Raw genomic sequence first — 18,669 nt, forward strand, 5'->3', positions numbered from 1 at the left:
ATATTTTCTTATAACGTTTTACGTTGTCTTAACATTTATATTTTAACTTTGTAGTTTTCATTGCAAGTGAAATGAAAATATAGTGCATTTTAAACATATTGAAAATTTATTTTCTACCCCATTCCAGTTTTACGTTGTAAAGGCTAAAAATATTGACAAAAGATATTTGGACTCCCGCTGAGACAGATGTAGAACATACTATGAAAGAACACATAGACTACTAATTAACTTTTTTTTAATTCCGAGTGAATGTATTCGCGATTGACAGTAATATATAAAAACTCTCTTCTTTGTATTAACAATACCAGAACATAACAAAAAAAAATAAACTTGACATACTATAATAAAATAATGATTAACGTGCCTTACTTTTTATCATAAAATGGGAAAGGTCGCAAAGCCCGCATCTTATATCTCGGAGCCTCTTCACAGAGAGTATAAATATCATATTTATCGTTACAGCGGTGACAAAGTCGCCATTTTAAATGAGGGTCATTGGTCATCGAGACAGATAAATAAAATATTACAGAACAGCTATTGCTTGAACGCAAACTTATAGGTCTCAAAACATATAAGACCTTAGTAAAAACAATTAGACAATGTTTCAAATACATAGCTTAAACATACGTCTATCTTTTTATACCGTGACCATAAAAGAACATACCCATACTACGTGACCTTTTTCTTAGTTTTTTTCTAAGTTTTTTAAGACTGCATACATACTGAAATTACATTAGTAAATATTGTATTATGAAAAAGAACAACTTACGACTACGTTACAAAAACCTGAGCCACCCCCTCACCTTCCTAAACAGGTCACGTAGTATGGGTACGTTCCCTAACGCCCGGTGCTAATTTTTGACAAATCGTGGCTGAAAACATTATTATGCGGCTTGTGAAATGACTTCTTAACCAATAAATAATGAAATATTTATACCGTAAGTAGTGTGATGAAACATTTAACCAATTTGACGTCCATAATGTCCTGTATCGATCAAAGGACTAAGACACGTGGTTTACTAAACAGCGTCTAACTATAATTATGGGGCAACACAGATACTGTCCTGATGTCCTGCCTTAGAGTTGAAATGCCATCGCGGAAAGCTAGCAAAAGAAAGTTTATTTAAACTGCTATTATGCTTGTGTTTTTCAAAGAGAATGTAATATATCTAAATGTATTACATTAAATATTTCCGTCGTTGACTTATCGTTTCCTTGTCGTCTGTTGTAAAGGTATTAGCATTGATTACTTAGGCGTTGTTATTTGAGCTACCACGCTGGTTATTGGCAGTTATTGGAGCAGTGGCATTGTGAACGCGACCTCCGACATGCGAGTTTGTATGTTCCTGTATTTCGTGGTGGTAGCTGGTGCTGTTGGTGAGTTACCTTTATGTTATATATTACTTTTTTTTTTGTGATTTAATTTTGATTAAATATTTTATTAGCACGCCAATATCCATTCAATAAGTGCTTGGTCCTCATGTTATTTGCTTTTTATTGCATTTGCGTGAAAAAAGATTCTTCTTTTTCTGCAAACTATAAGATAAATATTCAAATAAAAATTAACATAAATATACATAAGATATAATCATAGTATCAATTTCAATCAAAATGAATGAGAAGTAATTCTGTCGTTTAATTTTTTTTGGATTAAATTATTCGCATCCATCTTATATTTAGAAATCTCCACTAAGTGAATATTTAGGCAACATTTAAATGACTCCGGGTTGTAAATACTTTTACAAAATTTCTCAATTAATTAATTATAACTAAATTAGCATGGCAATGGTAGTTTCAAACATTTTATATTATAATATTAATGGTTTGAAAATAAGGAAGGTGCAACGATAGTCATATTTTTACTTAATAAAATATTAATATATTTATGTTAATTTACTATTATTTCTTGTACCATTCTAACTAAGATCTAAATGCTAAGATATAGTTTGCGACAAAACACGAATGGCGAGATTCCAACCCTTAACCAGATGATCCTGTACCCTTAGCCATTATGCTATTGTCACACAACACTAGTTGTTGACAAACAATTCGATACAAGTTGCGACGTTTACGGACTGTTTTCCGTCTTTATGCGTTTCATCGAATTCAATTGTTCGCGGCCGCATTCACTTTGCTCTGTCGAACACAAACTTTATTAAACTGCCTGTTTATAGATCACCATTCATTATTACACGAATTTTTAAACAACGCGAGTTAACATAGAGATCCATGTTGTCAGTTCAGTTTACTTGAACATGGGCAAATAAGTCCCAAAATATGGGGTTAAATTATAAAAGAATTAGATTCTAAAAGTGGTAGACATCTTTTGAACGAATGGGTTGGCTAGATCGTAGTAATAACACGATCAAACAGAAGACGCATCAAGTGAAAGCGTGGTTCGTCTGGTGAATGTGTGCCATAGGACTTTTTTAGTTCTCTTTCCACCCTTTTCTTATAAGTATGGGAAGATAGATTGATTTAACGGATGAGGGAGCGCATAGATAGGGGAAATATTCTCTTTCTGTGCACCCAATTCTGCGTCGATTAATGGAAGGCAACGAATCTGCAATTATATATGTTTGTGGAGAGCGGTTGGTTCGCTATTTTGCCGAATTGAGGTGGCCGATCGCTCATTTGCCTTCTTATGATACCAAAAATTTACATTCGAATATTAAAGTGTAACTTTTACTATTAATTGTCGCATTTAACACATAAGTCTTTTGTTTTGTTTAATGTACACAATTGTTGAAAATTTATTTACCTAGCTGTATTAGTAGCCTTAGCGACAATATTGTCAAAATATGGATTTAAGAACAATACGACTCTCAGTATCATCATGTAATTTATTTTAACAAAACATACCGGTGATAAGGCGTCAGTGGCTCAGTGATTAAACTTGACTTGTAATCTGCAGATCCTGGGTTCGAATCCTTTCATGTACCAATGTGTTTTTTTATATATCTACATTTATCCGAGGTTCTTACGGTAAAGGAAAACATCGTGATGCAACCTGCACATAACCTGTGAAGTTAACTAATTCGCACTAAGCCAGCGTGGTTGACTATGGCCTTGTCACTCCTAATTTAGTGTAGTGTAGGCTCCGAGTCCATCTGTGGAGATGTGTAGTGAGCTGATGATGATATCTGTGATTATATAATTAGGCCGGTGAAGCTTTTCAATGCCTCTTCAAGGCAGTGACTAGTCACTCAGTCACTATAGTCATCTCACATAAACTCTTTGAATAGACAGAGACAGCGATCATACTAGTGTTATTACAATCGAACCCCATACAGCCTCAAGACGTTTGATGTATTACCGCGAAATTCCGCTTTCGTAACAATTCTCTGTCCCTTTCATTCATCATCTCCCTGTATTTATCCCACTCATTCTTTCATTCATTGTGATCTATGCTAAACGGCTAGACCCAACTGGAAATATGTGATTCGGATCTATAATCTTTTCAGAGTATTTTGCAATCAGTGTAGTTTTATTTCTTTTTTCATTAATTAAATGCTCGTTAATGCTCCGAAATTCACTTTGCTTTACGTAGGCGAGGGATGCGGCCCTAACGAAGTGTTCAAGCGGTGCGGACCGGCGTGCGAGCGCTCCTGCGAAATTCCCCTCCCGACTTGCACCCAGCAGTGCGTCGAAGGCTGCTTCTGTGCCGATGATAGACTTCGAGACGACAACGGACAATGTGTTGAGGTCTCCGAATGTCCTAGTAAGTATTCGAGGTATAATACATTTCTGTTGTCTTGGTAGACAATTTCACGCTAAACCGTTGACAGTAACAACAGTATGGGAACGAATATGACTTGCTTTGTGATCATTATTGTGTATATTACAATGTTTTACTTTAAACCACGACTATACCTTTACAAATTAACTCATGTTAATTCTCAGCTCAATCTAAGAAATGGAAAAGAAGTCTATTCAAGGACCCGTCATGCAAAGAGAATGAGGAGTTCAAACTATGCGAGACGTGCTACAAGAGCTGCGACAACCCGCAGCCGTCCTGCTCTGACCACTGCGAGCGCGGCTGCTTCTGCAAGGAGGGGCTCGTGCGGGACAGGGACGGAAAATGTGTCGCGCTCGATCAGTGCTCCCAGAACAACGGCAGTAAGTTAGGAGTTACATTGTAAAATATGACAGTGTACGAAGATGTGTATTGCTTTCTTCTTTTCTTATAAATAAAGTTCTATTATTTCACAACTTTTTTTATTTCTTCTTCCTATTTTTTTGACATCGCATTTCTAAGGTAAGTCATATGATAAGTTTAATTTATTATAGCATTGAAGTTAATCTGATTCAGCTTAGCTTAAAACTTTCTCGATCAGCGTCAGGACGCGCTCAGGCATGCGGACCGCACAAGGTGTTCGTGAAATGCCAAGTGTGCGAAAAATCATGCAGCAACCCGCAGCCACATTGTGCGGGACCTTGCCGTGCCGGCTGCTTCTGTGAAGAAGGCTACCTCAAGCACCCGAATGGACAGTGCGTCAAACCTCACGAATGTCCCAAAGGTAAGTACACCTAATTATGAATTTCTATTCTGAATAAAAGACCATAGAAATAAATCAGTAAAACTATGTTAAGAAGCGACTAACCTAACCTAACAATCGTGTTCTACGCGTTTGTACATAGAAGTGACGCTGATCGGCGGGCAGGAGCCGTCGGTAGAAGACTGCGGTTCGGACGAGGAGTTTCTGTCGTGCGGCTGGTGTGAGCCGAGTTGCTCGGAGCCTGCGCCACGTTGCCCTCCCGGCGTGTGCACGCGCGGTTGCCTCTGCCGCCCGCCGCTGCTGCGGCACTACAGCGGACAGTGCGTGCGCGAGACCGACTGTCTGCTGCGTAAGCACACATCGAAATACAGCGTCTGATTTACATTTCTCAATCATAATGCTAAACAATTTTGAGCCATAATTAGTTGGCTGTTCTATAACTGGGTCGCTAAGTTCTACGCTCTTCTTACTATTCTTTGGCACATTCTTATTTTGAACTTTTAACTAATCTTGTGCTTCAGGTCTTGCATGCTGAAGTGCTACCTGTCAGTAGTCGTTTATAGACAATAATTTCTTGTTTATCAGATAGTTGTCTAGATCCAAGCGAGGAATACGTGTGCCGGTACGGTTGCGAGCCGCGCTGCGACAACCGCACGTGTGTCGCGCGCGGCCGGCGCTGCGTGCTGGGCTGTCACTGCCGGCTCGGTCTGCGACGACACCGCGACGGGCGTTGCGTCAGCCCTGAGCAGTGCTCGCCCCGCACTCCACCCCGCCGTCTCCCCCACTCGATCGCCCTCAACAACCTCTTGAAGGATAAACTCAAGACAAACGACAACATACTTAAGATATGATTGTACACTACGGCACAAAGAGAGGATTTCTTTTCAAAAATTTCTTCATATTCTTTGACAATGCACTCACTTTGAAGCTGGCTAAGCTCGAGTCCGGAACCGCGATTTTTTTCTTACTTATGGAGATCGTCCATCGGTACCGTATATCGACTCAGGCTTATCCAGGTTCCACTGTATAGTGCTGTGATAGTAGATATTGTAAAAGTCAAAACAAGAAATGTTTTAAAGGTCACAATTTCATCGAAGTAAATTAACTTAGAAAAATTAAATAAATTCTTTATGGGAAAAATGTCAAAGCAATTAAACAAAACACTTGATTTCATTGCAACATTCTCTGCTAAATCGTTTAACTTTAAATTCAATTTATTTCCAAGTTTTTAATTTACAATGTGTGTAGTTAATTTTGTATTTGCATTAGTAATAAAACAGATTTTTATATACATCAATATATTTTATTTTACATAGGTTGTCTTTAACTCAACGCAACTATTCCGGAGTTCCTCAAAAATATAAAAAAGACAAAACAAAAAAAAAATATGACATATGAGATCTTTTACTTACTAAGATAAGAAAAAATTTACATATTTTTAATTATTGTGGAACTAAGAATTTCTCTTACGATTCATAAAAAAAAGTAGCGGAATAGGGCTTTATTGGTTTTCAACGAAATTAAATATAATACGGGCAACGGACATACTGACACTAAGATTAATAACAGACATTTAAAGATACAACACTACGGTACACATAGATAAAGGGATTGCAACGAAATTCACATTACAAAATTATAAATTAAACGTACCGTTTATCCATAATCCATTCCTGCCGCGTCCATTCCTGTCAGTATGGGAGCGCTTTGACCAATAGAGCCCCACCGCCTCGCTAAACTGTATCCAATTGACCAATAGTATCCACTGAGCCTATCGTAACACCGCACATTGTCAAATCTTATATTACATTTTTTTCATTTTGTTATAATTACACATGGCATATTCCTACCATTCAGACGGTCGCGGGGCGTTAGATAACAACGCTTTCAAATTCGCTACAAACTACATACCAAGAAAAATAACAGCGAATCAGAACAACTCAGATGCACCCGCGACCGCCGCGACCTGCGACCTGCGACATCCTTTAATCATAATGTCATAAGATCACATTTTTAAGGCAAACAACAATCTTTAAAGCTAAACCTTTGATGAAAGGGGGGTGGAGGAGGGGTACGGGCGAGAAACCGATAGCTAATATTTATCTTTTTAAAGTAAACGGACATCTCAAATGATCGTGTGTCTTTTGACAAGTCTAGAATTGACATGTTGGAGAAACACTTCGAGACAACTGTAAACGTAACGTGAAGCTAAACAACATATTTAGCATTTTACTGATAAGTTAAAAACAAACCAAATTTCGATTAATCCAAACATAGAAACGCGTTAACCGAATAAAAAAAAATAAACCTACATTTTTTTCAATCAATTTTGAATTTCGAATGAAGGAATACATTAATAAAACTAAATTACAAGCTAATTTATGAGAAACGAGTTACAAAATTCAAGAAATTGATTTAGATAAAAAAAGCGTTTAAAAACATGGAAGCATTCGTGTGACTGGACAGCCTTAACCCAAAAAAAAACTTACAATACAAAGCCTAAACGATCCCAAAGTAAATTCACAATAGTAGAGGGCGCCACCATAGACAAATAAACATCGACGATAAAAGCCAAACATTATGAAAATTTAAATAAGTACTGGACGCCATTTTGTCTCCAACGTTTAACAAAATGGTAGATATTTTAATAACTTCACTGATACGCGCTCTACTATTGTAAACGTCACCCCTCAACATTTTTTTTTTAATTTTTTAAAAATTTCCATTGCAACGATGCAATCACTTTCCGACAATTCTATGACGCTCCTAGCCTAGCCTATACCTAACTTATATAACCTTTCCTTATTAAAATCTTCAAGCCCATTGAAGATTGCCGAATAGTTAAAATCAATGTTAACACGCAATACCAAATAGAAAGAGCATGCTTTATTTAAAGTTTACTGGACGTCACCGAACGCGGGTTACTATAGTCTTATTAAACGGACATGGACAATTTATAGTAACTAGAATCCCCTATTTATTTATACAAATCCTGTGAGCTTTTAAATTAAAACCAAATAAATAATGCAATTAAAATCAATGGAAAGAAAATAGTTTAATAAAACTACCATTAAAAAATTAACAACCCCCTATTTTTTGAAACGTAAAAAACGTAATATCGTTCATAAAAAAATCCAACTTTTTAATATTTTCTCATTTTGTCGTATACCTTAGTTTCTTTTTCTTAACAGAAAATCATAGCGACAATGAATTTTGAAATGGACTTCAAAAAAATCTGCCAACACACTAAGGTTTCGTGGGGATATTTTTTAATTTAGATGTAAGATTAACAAAATGATTTTGACAAAATCTTAGACAGTGAAAATATTTTACATATAAGTCACGGAATTAAAATGATTCAATTTAGTATATATTTAGTAATAGGTACGAATAATTCATAAATAATAAAAAAAATAATTATAATTAATTAATAAATAAATTAAATACATATTATAGTCCGTATAAATAAATTAAATAAAATAAAAAATAATTTTGTTCATATAAATGTCTAAATAATTTTTCAATCAAACAATTCTAATTTATGTATATTTTTCACATGCATTTTTTACTCATGAATTACGATAAAAAATTTTGTACTTTTTTATAAAAATTAATAAACTTTAATTGGGCTTTTAGATTTTAATGCTATACAGACCTTCCACATATGAACGCAAATTTAAATAAAATGCCTAAAAAAAAATTCTCGCCTAAAATAATCGCTGAATTAAACTAACGAAATTAAAAAGAAACTCATAATGGGCACATTTTCATTTTACATTGCAGATGATAAATTTATTTTTAATTGAACTTCCAAAGAGGTTTTAATTGAAAATGAATTATTTATTTTTCCGTATAACAGATAAATTACATGTCCTTACATTTTGTCAATCGATGCTACGTCAAAATGGATCGGTTTAATGATTGAAGATGACGATGAAAGGCGAAAATGACGGTGATGATATCAAAAATTGTAACGATTATGGCGGTGAAGATGATAAAGACGCAAGCATCGGGTGAACAAAACATTCCATATTGATTTTGCTTACAAAATTGACATAAACAATCTTTGGATTTCAATTAAAAAATTGAATTTAAAAAAAAATAGCAAATATTTTAATTATTAAATTTTCGATTTTTTTTTACGACTGCATGCATATATTAAAATTGGCAATTCAAAATGAATGAGAAATGAATTTATGAATAATTTAGTGATAAACAATCCAAACCATTTCTTGCACTTGCAAAAACTTTGTCAGTCAACTAGCAGCTTTGAAACGCGCGTGATTGTATTATTTTTATAGAGTATTATGACAATATTAATTTTTTTGTATAGTCAGATAATTACGTCAATACGATGCAATAGGCCCGTGGTGGGATAATCTGCCTCGCCTACCGGCATACATTTCTTTAAAGGTGGGTTTCCACTGTGCGTGAGTCTACGGACGGACTTAGACAATTTTCAGTTGCATCATGCAAGTCTGTCAGTACAATCACGAACTGTGGAAACCCACCTTAAAACATCACAATAGAAAAGATTTACTTATATATAAAAAAAAACATAGCAATTACAAGTATCGTAAAAGTAAAAATTCCGTTTCATGGAACACTAAAACACAAAATTAGTAAAGAAAAAAAAAATTCACACGTAATTGTGAAAATAAATAAACGATCTCCATATGGAAATCTATATAAATATATATTTTTTGGTTGGATAAATGTATGATGTGATTGTTTTGTACTATAATCAATCGCATATCCATACATACACCGCAACATATGACCAGAACAGGACTTCCCAAGTGTGGGTCGCGGCCCACTGGTGGGTGGCGGCCCACTGGTGGGTCGCGAAACATAAAACCGGCTAACAACCTTTTAAAGACTGTCAATTGAATTCAGGCTGTCAGTTTTTCTTAAATGAATCAAAGTATAATTTAGTAACCTCTTGACTTGAAGAAACTTAGTATAGTCAGCAAAACAATTTTTTAATTATTTAGTATTAATAATATTTACCTTCTTGCAATCAAAGTTTCTTACAAATACATAAACAATCGAAACTAGAAAGTGAGCTTTGAATCAGTGTCCGGACAGCTACTTCCATGAGCGAGAAACTCGGATTAGAGCCTTATACTCTGTTAGAAGTTATAATCCAGGTTCAAGGTCAGATAAAATTTCATAATACCTAATAGTCATATTTGGTGGTGTAAGTATAAAAATGCAATATTATGAAATGGGTCGCCTTCAATTGAAAAGACAAGATGGAAAGTTATTAGTATGAAGGATGTTTCAGTGAAAATTGAACGGCAGCACCTAAAATATATCAAATTATTAAAATTCCTACAAGTCAAAGTAAAATCAATTTTATAAACAAATTTTTGATTCAAAAACAAGTCCATATCGTAACATGGGTCTCATTTAAAATGGTTTAGTTTCAGTTGAAAAAAAATTACAACGAAACTTTTTTGAAGCCTGTACTTATACTCAAACAAATTATACAATAGACATGTATTATTAGGGTGCGTTTCCACTGTCGAAAACAAGAGAAACGTCAATATATACTTTTGCTGATATCTGGATAGTTAAAAATCACATTTATATTGTTTTTATTCATACTAATTGGTTACGAATAATTTTAATATTTTTAAAATATAATTTAGACTCATACTTTTTGACAATCTGTAAAATTGAATGAAAGTTAAAAAAAAATCATGACAAATATTTTCAAAACATCCCTTACACACCACACCGCACTTGATTTCGACCCCTTCCATATTTTACAACTTTAAAAATAATTTAAACAAAACTTACGTAAAAAAATACATATGTTTATTTCAAAAATTGAAAACTTTTTACACCAGTAAAAAGTTTTTTATCAGAATCTAATACAGTAAAGTTAAAAAAAAATTGTGGCATAGTGTTAAAGACAATCCTAATATAACATAGTAAGATATAAGCACAAAGTTGAATAGATCAAGTGCAATTTAACACATACATTTTAATCCACATACAATCTCATACAACTCTCACCACTCATACTCTTCCATACATAAAGTTTCTACTCATATTTTTATTAGATTTTATAACTGAAATACAATTTTTAATATTTAAAAGTAATTACAAATTGATTCATAAAAATATTCCTTTCTAAATTTATTAAACAATATCTTTAAAAGAGTGTAATTAAGTACAGGCTTCGTATAAGAACCCACGTCTCTATTTCATAGAATTAAAAAAAGAAATAGTATATATATACAACTAAAGAAACACATAGCTTGTTGAAAGTTACCTGAGAATAATATTCCAAGTTTGACAAACTGGCCAAAAGTTAACTAAAAAATATCATTTTATAAAAAAAAGTAGGACGGGCATATTATTTAAACTCATTTTTGTTTAACAACGACACATAAATACTTCTAATTTTGTTATTCTTAATGAAATAATCAACAAAATCATATCTTCTTATGTTAAATTATAGTAAAAACCTCCAACTTTATTGAGAAACTGAACTAAAGCGAGTACCTCAAGTATCGCCAGAAACTCAACTAAATCGTGAAAGTTAACTATAGTGAATAACTCAACTACACTGAGAAACTCAACTAAAGCGAGAAACTCAATTAGTGTGTTTTAAGAAAACTTTTATTAGTAAAAAAGCACGATTTTCATATTAAATTTTGATACATAAATAAGTTTAAATAATACACGACCACTATAAAAAGTTGAGAAATAGTTCCCATATAGCAATCCGGAACGATCGTCACTGTTTGTCACAATAATACTTTAATATAAAAGGTATATCGGTGTAGTACACAATGGTACATTTTAAACTCAAAAACAGGTTATGTTACTGTATGTTTCCGCTATGGAAACGAGAATGAGGTATTAATATATTTTAAATGAAGATATAGACAGTTGAAAAACGCAATAAAAAACATATCAGCGACAACATTATATGCTTTATAATATATAATTTTAAAATCAGCTTTATTATATATAATTATAATAATCACACTTCACTAACTCTTATATATTTTAATAAAATCTAGTTAGCAATATTTAATTTTAATAACATCTAAGTAAAATGTAAACATGTGACATTGTGTGACATGTGAGATGACAGTGGCGATCGTACCGGAATAAATACGTAGAGTAAAAAAATATCATAATAGAAACAATTCAATGTACTTATCAGTCATAAGATCTAATTATATTTTAGACAGGGGCGTTGTGACCACACTAACAGGACAGTCGGCCGACAACTCAACTCTATCTCTATCTGATTACACTTTCATTACACTTCAAATTGATCCAAATTGATTTAATAAAAAAAATACATACTGTAAGTTAAAAAATGTCAATGTAACTCATTAAATTATTAAAACTTATATAAAAACGGCTAAACACTCACAGATATTCGTCAGGTGGCGGCACCGACAGTGAGCGACGGGTCGTATCCGCGAATACCAATCCCACTGACCCTGTTGAAGGGCACCCGATGGGTTCGAAACTAGTCGGTGCCGGCACCGGACGAATAAGAGTCAGTGTTTTGCCGTTTTTATATCTGTTTGTAACTCATTAAATTGAATTTGATTAAATTAAAATATAATTCTGAATATAATTTTATGTGATGTAAAACTCTTTACTTTATCCGACTCGAAGGACCAAATGTGGTATAAACTTTGAAATTTAACAGAACAAAAATATTTTGTTCAACTTTCCAAGTACCAAACACTGAATAGATCAAGTGTACTGAAAGTGAAAACATTAAGAGCTCAACACAACTCACTTCTTCCATACAACACTCCATATTATCACATTTCTTTTTTTTTCCAGATAAAAAAAGATCTTCGACGTCCAACATCCGCCTGGGCAATGGCACAACCCGCGTTATTATTTTTATTATATTCATATATCTACACATTTTAGACACACATAGAACACTACGAGTTTGTAAAGTCACTAGGGTAAAGGCTTCAAGGGAAAATAGTCTTTACGACACCGAATTAGAGTTCAAGCCTTTGCCATATAGTGGAGGGGAGAGTAAAGCGGTTTTTATAGAAGTGGTGAGCCCCACGTGCCCCACGTGCCCCACGCACCCCACGTGCCACACTCACAAGTACGTGGATTCACCTGAAAATGAAGAAACCCATTTAAGCGCCATTGAATGATGTGCCCTAAACATTCATTTGTTTGAGTTATTTCTCCATCAAAAAAAACCGTTTTTTTTTAAATAATTGATAATTATACTGCATGCAATAACTCAAACAAACTCTTTTTTATTTAGTTATAATTTTAAACGCCCGTAATTGTAACATACATTCTAAGTACTACAAATAATGTTCTCTAGAACTAGTTTGAAACAAGTAATTTTCAAGGAATTTTTTTTATGAGTTTTTCAATTTTTATAACATTAAGGTTAGTCATTTTTTTATCTTATTTTATACAAAAAAATTATGGAAATATCTTCAATGATTATTTGAAACAAAACTGTTTTTAGTTTTTTTTATAAAATATTAACAGATTTTTATTTTTTTTAATTTACTAATACAATAGTCGAATGGCGGGATTCGACACCGACCACCTGATCGGAAATCAGTACCCTTAACCTTAATATTCCAGAGAACATTACTTACGAAAAAAAAAGCAAATTTAAAAAATAAAAAAGGCGTTTAAAATCAATAAGTGGCATGTGTGATGTGCGATGCAAGCGGGCGACATAGAGCGTGATGTTAGCGTGTGACGTGACATATTGTAAGGGTTGAACCAACTTCACCTTTTTTACAAACTTTGTCTGGTGACAGTTCGTCTGACAGTTGACGTCTGACAACCCTGTCATTTTCATTACAAATGGTAGAATTTTTAAACGCAATTTTAATATAATTTAGACATTGATTTTGATACAACCCTTAATTAAAGAGCAAGGAATCAATTATCAAAGCAACATTTTATACACATAACACACCCCACGAAAGAAAAAAACAAATATTAACAAAAAATGAATTTTCTACCATAAAAATGACAAACAGATATATATACAGTAAAAAATAATTTATCATCTGTCTCTCATTTAATGATTGGTAAAAACAAGAATGCTAGAACAAAAAGACATGCACACAAAACATAAAACATACACAAAAAAAACATTAAAATTTTAATATGAGGACACAATACAAATTATAAACACATTAGTATAGGAAGTATATTACATTGAGGGGGGGGCGACAAGCGGTGAATGAAATAAAAAAAAAGTAAAGCATTATGTATGACGACTCGTGTTATATGTTTAATACAGGTGTGACTAAATCCTTTATGACAAAATTTAATTTAATTAAAAAAAATGATTTTTTTCGCAAAAGGAATTTTCATATTTTTTCACATACTGTATATTATATTGTGTGATTTTAAATGAATGGTGAAATGTCCTAAATGTTATATATTAAATTGTATGTACAGAAAATTACTATTTGTTATAGAAATGTGTAATTTGAAAAAATCAATATAACAGGGATGGCAAACCACCGGTACGCGATACAATAATTTGGGCACGTCTCTTAAACTAAAACTAGCACGAAACAAGACAAAACTCGAGTGATCCTTGCTCTAGAAAATGTGTCAAATAATCAGAAAATCGAAAAAAGTGTCAGTTTGATGCCACTTCTATGCCCTCATAAAACTATTCAGATATAGAAAAATAACACTTTAATACGTAAAAGTTTGCCACCCCTGGCCTATAATTATTCGAGTTATTTCTAAATATTATACATGTTAACAAATGTTGTATGACAAGTGACAAATGTATTACTAGTACATGTATATACATGGTGTGTATGTATGTATGTGTGTATGTATGTATATATTTACGTGTGCGGCGCGTCGTCGGGGGACAGCTGGCGGTAGCGGCCGACGCGCTCGCAGCCCGGCCCTGCCACCACCCACAAGTTAACAACCCACACCACAACGACACAATACTGTACAATTCCACTAACGATAAACTAATATAAAACTCAATTTTAAAAAAAAACCCTTCGTCGGGTAAATTTATTGCAATAAAAATGTTTCGCCAGTGGAATTGCACTGTAACAACAGGACTCATACAAGCCACGTTCTAATTCCTATCGGTTCCAAATATGGCCACACTATATGCTCTATCAAATTAAGATCTAAATTTTGTAAACATATCAACTTTGCTTATTTTTGATATACTGATAAGTGCTTTTATTACAATTATTTAGCAAAAATACGATATAGTTTACAATATTTAGGTCTATTAAAATTATAAACCCATATATGGATGTATTAATCGCCAAAACAAGTAAATCGATTTTATTTTTTTATATTATAAGGTGGTAAGCGAGCGAGCAGCCACCTGAAATTGCTGAAATAGGGAAGTGACAGTTGCCCATAGACATACGCAATTGCATATGCATTGTCTACCTTTAATCTACGGAGGAGAGGATGCACAGAGAGAAAATATTTTCCCTTTCCATGCATCCTCTCATCCGGAAAGTCCACTTACACTTCCCATCCTTTCCTTATAAGACAAAGAGTGGGAAGAGAAAGAGGACTAAATTAGGCCTCCGGGACGCACACTCATCAGACTGTACGCGGAATTGCTTCCACTGGACGCCTGTCTTCTGTGTGGTCGTGGTATTTCACCGGGCGAAGCGGGACAATTCGTGTGAAGATGTTAAAGCGGGCTCTACCACTGTTAATTATAATATTAATTAAAGTTTTATTTCTGAATTTCAACAGTTATTCAAATTGGCTAATCAAACATCCATATATATATGAAATTATGAGCCATCACTTAAGATGTATGTAATATGATTTTCTAGCAATAGCCAGGATTTATTGTTTTTCGAAGATTGGCTTTAAAGAGAAGAAAACTAGACTTAGTAGGGCCTTGCCTTTGTAAGATTAGACAAAGAAATCTGTCATCCACACAAAAAGAACGTATTAGGCAAACAAGCTTATGTCATCCCTTACGTTAATTATTTTCAAAGGTATTTAATTGAAAATAATATTATAATAATTACTAAAGCGTGTTCTCTTTCACCATACATACAAATTCACCAAAAAGATGATACGAGTGGAAATTTTTTAGTGAACGAAGTTTGTAATTTTTGTAACTTATAGAAAATAGTCTAAGCTAGGGCGCAAAACCTAAGAATCCATTACAATGTATGGATAAAAGCTAAATTTTTCTCTTATTCAAATAAATAATTCGAATAAATCATTAAAATATATTTATAATATTAGATAAAACATTATATACAGTCTTCAGTCTTATGTACTACTGAAATTGTGAAATTTTTTAATTAATAAAGAATTTTTACTTTTATCCTCATGAAATTGAAATCCGATTGTCTCTCAAACATCTTCAATAGTTTGTGTCATAAATGTTTTATTCTAGACTTCAATTTTATTCTCATGTCCTAGATAAATTAGTTCTTAGTATATTAGCTATTGGTTGTAGAGATCATCAGTACGGATATTGCCCGATACCCCATTTCATAAATTTAACAGCTTAGTACCTAACAACAATTATTATTTAATATTCTTATAAACTAAACGTCACATAAGTCAGTATTAAATTTGATAAAACATAGCTCATTTGTGTTTCATACACTTAGACCAACTACCAACAAATAAGCCGAGATATATTTTTCACTTATTCAACACAAAAAAATAATTGCATGCATTTTAGAAAATATCAATAATAATTATGTATTCCATTTCATAATTTGAAAATAAAAATCAAATATTTAATTTTCTTGTCTATGATCTCAATAAAATTGTCTATAGCTAATGAAATGTCAAACTGACACTGACAGATGTGACATAACCTTGTATTTACGTACGCAGTCCGTATGCAATATTTATTAACTATTCGAGCGGCTGGCACACCAACAAAAACATTCAGCTCATCTAAATGGACACCATATTCCTTCGCCGCAGACGACTGTAAGAAAATACTCCTTTTTTAAAGCGAGAAGCTTTTGTGACGTTGAATTATTACTGTGTAAGGTTTTACCACCATTAAAAAGTAATTACAAAATTAGATGAATCGGTGCCTGCACCAGAACGATGACAATCACAATAATAACTCAACATCACAAATGATAACACTACGAGTCGTCTCTATGCTTTTTTTTCCTATTGTCGGAGAACTTGGTGAAGCCCCGCCAGGAGGCCCTCACGTCGCCCAGGGAGAGGCGGGGCCTTGCGGCGGTGACGGAGTCCGCGATGGCGTGGTCGGAGCACACCTTGGGCAGCTTGGCGCCGGGCGCGGCGAGGGCCTCGGGGGCGCAGGGCGCGAGGGCCTCGGGGACCTTGGGGGCCTCCGGGGCGCAGGTCTCGAGGTGGGGGGAGGGCGGGGTCTCACCGGAGTCCCAGTGGCCGTCGGTCTCGGTGTCGGGCTCGGAGCCGGAGGAGGAGGAGGAGTACTGCGGGGAGGGCGCGCGCCCGCAGTGACCGCTGAACGTCGACGACGACGGCTGCTTCTGAACTATCAGTTCCACCTGAAAATCATATTTATACCTACATTTTAGTACTATTTAAAATTAAATAATTTTATTAACAAAAACATTTCTATTCTTCATCAAAAAATAACATATTGTATCAAAAAGTATGAGATATACCTTAAAATCGGAGCTATAGAGTTTGTGTTGTTTGTCCTTGTGCGCGTCGTCCAGCTGCCACTTGTTCAGCGTCAGCTTGAACGTCTCCAAGTTCGGACCTAAGTATCATGCAATGGTCATATTTATACCACAGTAAAAAAAAATGTAATAAGCGGGTGTGAAGGGTAAAAGGTTTAGAATAGGGCCTCCGGCAGACATTCATCAGAGAGTGAGAAAAATAATGTTGTTTTTGTACTTCTATTGTGTTAGTCTTCTATTTGGTTGTGATATTGCACGGGGTCCAGCGGGTGAAATGTTTATAGCAGGAGGTATGAGTGGTACTGACTGTCGTCGGGCGGAGGCACGCGCACTGCGCCGACGGCCGCGGCCACAAAGAAGGTGTTGATCCAGAAGTGGAAGAGTTTGTCGCGGCGCATCATCTTGGGCTTCCAGTGCAGCTCGAGGCGCACGTCGCCCCGCAGCGGCGTGCAGTGCGCGACCGGCACGCGCACGCACGACGCCGCCTTGCGCACCTCCTGGCTGCCCAGGGACGTCTGCAACACACACCCACGCACCATGTTACTATGCGGTCATTATACCGTATTCTTTTACTCACTATTTACTCATTGGATTAAAAGCGTAAGCAACGAACTTTTATATTACACAAGATCAAATTGTGACTCTAAGGATGATTTCAAGCACAGTATTTCAGTAATAGCAAACATAAATATTAAAACGCTATTGCCAGCAGAATTTTTTCTTTGACCAAATTTCAAATAAGCTATAAATAATATTTGTCAAAATGTGAAATGAGTACTGTCACAGACTTTTTGTGTATGTACAGTCAGCGTCATATAGATCGTAACAGACAAGATATGCAAATATATAGGTACATCAAAAGTAATCAATTATATCGGTACAACAAAAGTCCTCAAAATAATAGATACATTCACCCTGCTCAAATACATCGGTACATACACAGCGTCAAATATATGAGTACATGCAAGATGCTCATAAATATCGTAGCAGCCACAGCGTCATAAGTAACGAAGCAGTCAAGGTGCGCAAAAATATCGGTACATTTGACAAAATTGAACTCTATCTCTATATACTTGTGATACAATTTGGAATAAACTACTTCTGTTACATTCATTTGACACTTTGCATCAAACCATTTTTCAAAATTTACTAAAAGTGTTCGACGTGGATGACAGATATTAGGTAGATAAAACCAACATCAAATTTAAGTTTGTCATCATATATGCTAGTTTGGTCTCGTGGCCTTACCGTTCGCCGCCGTTGGTACGTAAGTTCGGCGGTTCAAATCCCAAGCAACTATTTTTTTTTTTTGATATTTTAACTTTTTAATTTTAATATCGAAGCACATGTAATTAAACTCTATCGCCGTAGTTATTAGGTACTTTTTGATATTGCCTTGGACTGAGTTTGACCGTTAAAGTACTTTTCTATTTCAAACAAAAATGAAGGAGATAAAGCGATGCTATTGACATGTAATTTGTTTATTACTCATGTTTGTTAAATTTGTACCGGTAAAA

The 18,669-nt window shown here is 34.5% G+C and overlaps 2 protein-coding genes across 4 annotated transcripts in view; one reads left to right on the forward strand and one right to left on the reverse strand.

Annotated features, from left to right (window-relative positions):
- The first annotated feature begins 1,260 nt into the window (after positions 1 to 1,260).
- LOC106126608 (zonadhesin) lies at positions 1,261 to 5,577 on the forward strand. Its single transcript, XM_013324339.1, has 6 exons — positions 1,261 to 1,377; positions 3,551 to 3,721; positions 3,904 to 4,119; positions 4,338 to 4,520; positions 4,642 to 4,848; positions 5,085 to 5,577. Exons 1-6 carry the CDS (start codon positions 1,329 to 1,331, stop codon positions 5,348 to 5,350), a joined length of 1,092 nt encoding a protein of 363 aa, XP_013179793.1. The 5' UTR covers positions 1,261 to 1,328; the 3' UTR covers positions 5,351 to 5,577.
- A 5,937-nt stretch (positions 5,578 to 11,514) lies between these two features.
- The window catches only part of Pten (phosphatase and tensin-like protein), a 39,770-nt gene continuing 32,615 nt past the window's right edge, over positions 11,515 to 18,669 (reverse strand). The window contains exons 6-10 of one of the 3 annotated variants that reach the window (XM_013324654.1): positions 17,460 to 17,667; positions 17,135 to 17,232; positions 16,879 to 17,014; positions 14,355 to 14,415; positions 11,515 to 12,623 (exon numbers count right to left, since the gene is read on the reverse strand). In XM_013324654.1, coding sequence (XP_013180108.1) covers positions 12,620 to 12,623; positions 14,355 to 14,415; positions 16,879 to 17,014; positions 17,135 to 17,232; positions 17,460 to 17,667 — 507 coding nt within the window. In that variant the 3' untranslated portion in view covers positions 11,515 to 12,619. Of the gene's footprint in view, positions 12,624 to 14,354; positions 14,416 to 16,452; positions 17,015 to 17,134; positions 17,233 to 17,459; positions 17,668 to 18,669 lie in introns of those variants that run through there. The other 2 variants (XM_013324655.1, XM_013324653.1) reach the window with 2 other exon arrangements.

This window comes from Papilio xuthus, unplaced genomic scaffold (assembly GCF_000836235.2).
Source record: "Papilio xuthus unplaced genomic scaffold, Pxut_1.1 DF824992.1, whole genome shotgun sequence".
Taxonomy (NCBI): Eukaryota; Metazoa; Arthropoda; class Insecta; order Lepidoptera; family Papilionidae; genus Papilio; species Papilio xuthus.

Excerpts from the sequence above, each read along its gene's own strand:
- LOC106126608 (XM_013324339.1), top strand. The coding sequence starts at position 1,329 with ATGCGAGTTTGTATGTTCCTGTATTTCGTGGTGGTAGCTGGTGCTGTT. Across the intron at positions 1,378-3,550 it reads GGTGGTAGCTGGTGCTGTTG|GCGAGGGATGCGGCCCTAAC; the intron begins GTGAGTTACCTT and ends TGCTTTACGTAG. Across the intron at positions 4,521-4,641 it reads ACCTCACGAATGTCCCAAAG|AAGTGACGCTGATCGGCGGG; the intron begins GTAAGTACACCT and ends GTTTGTACATAG.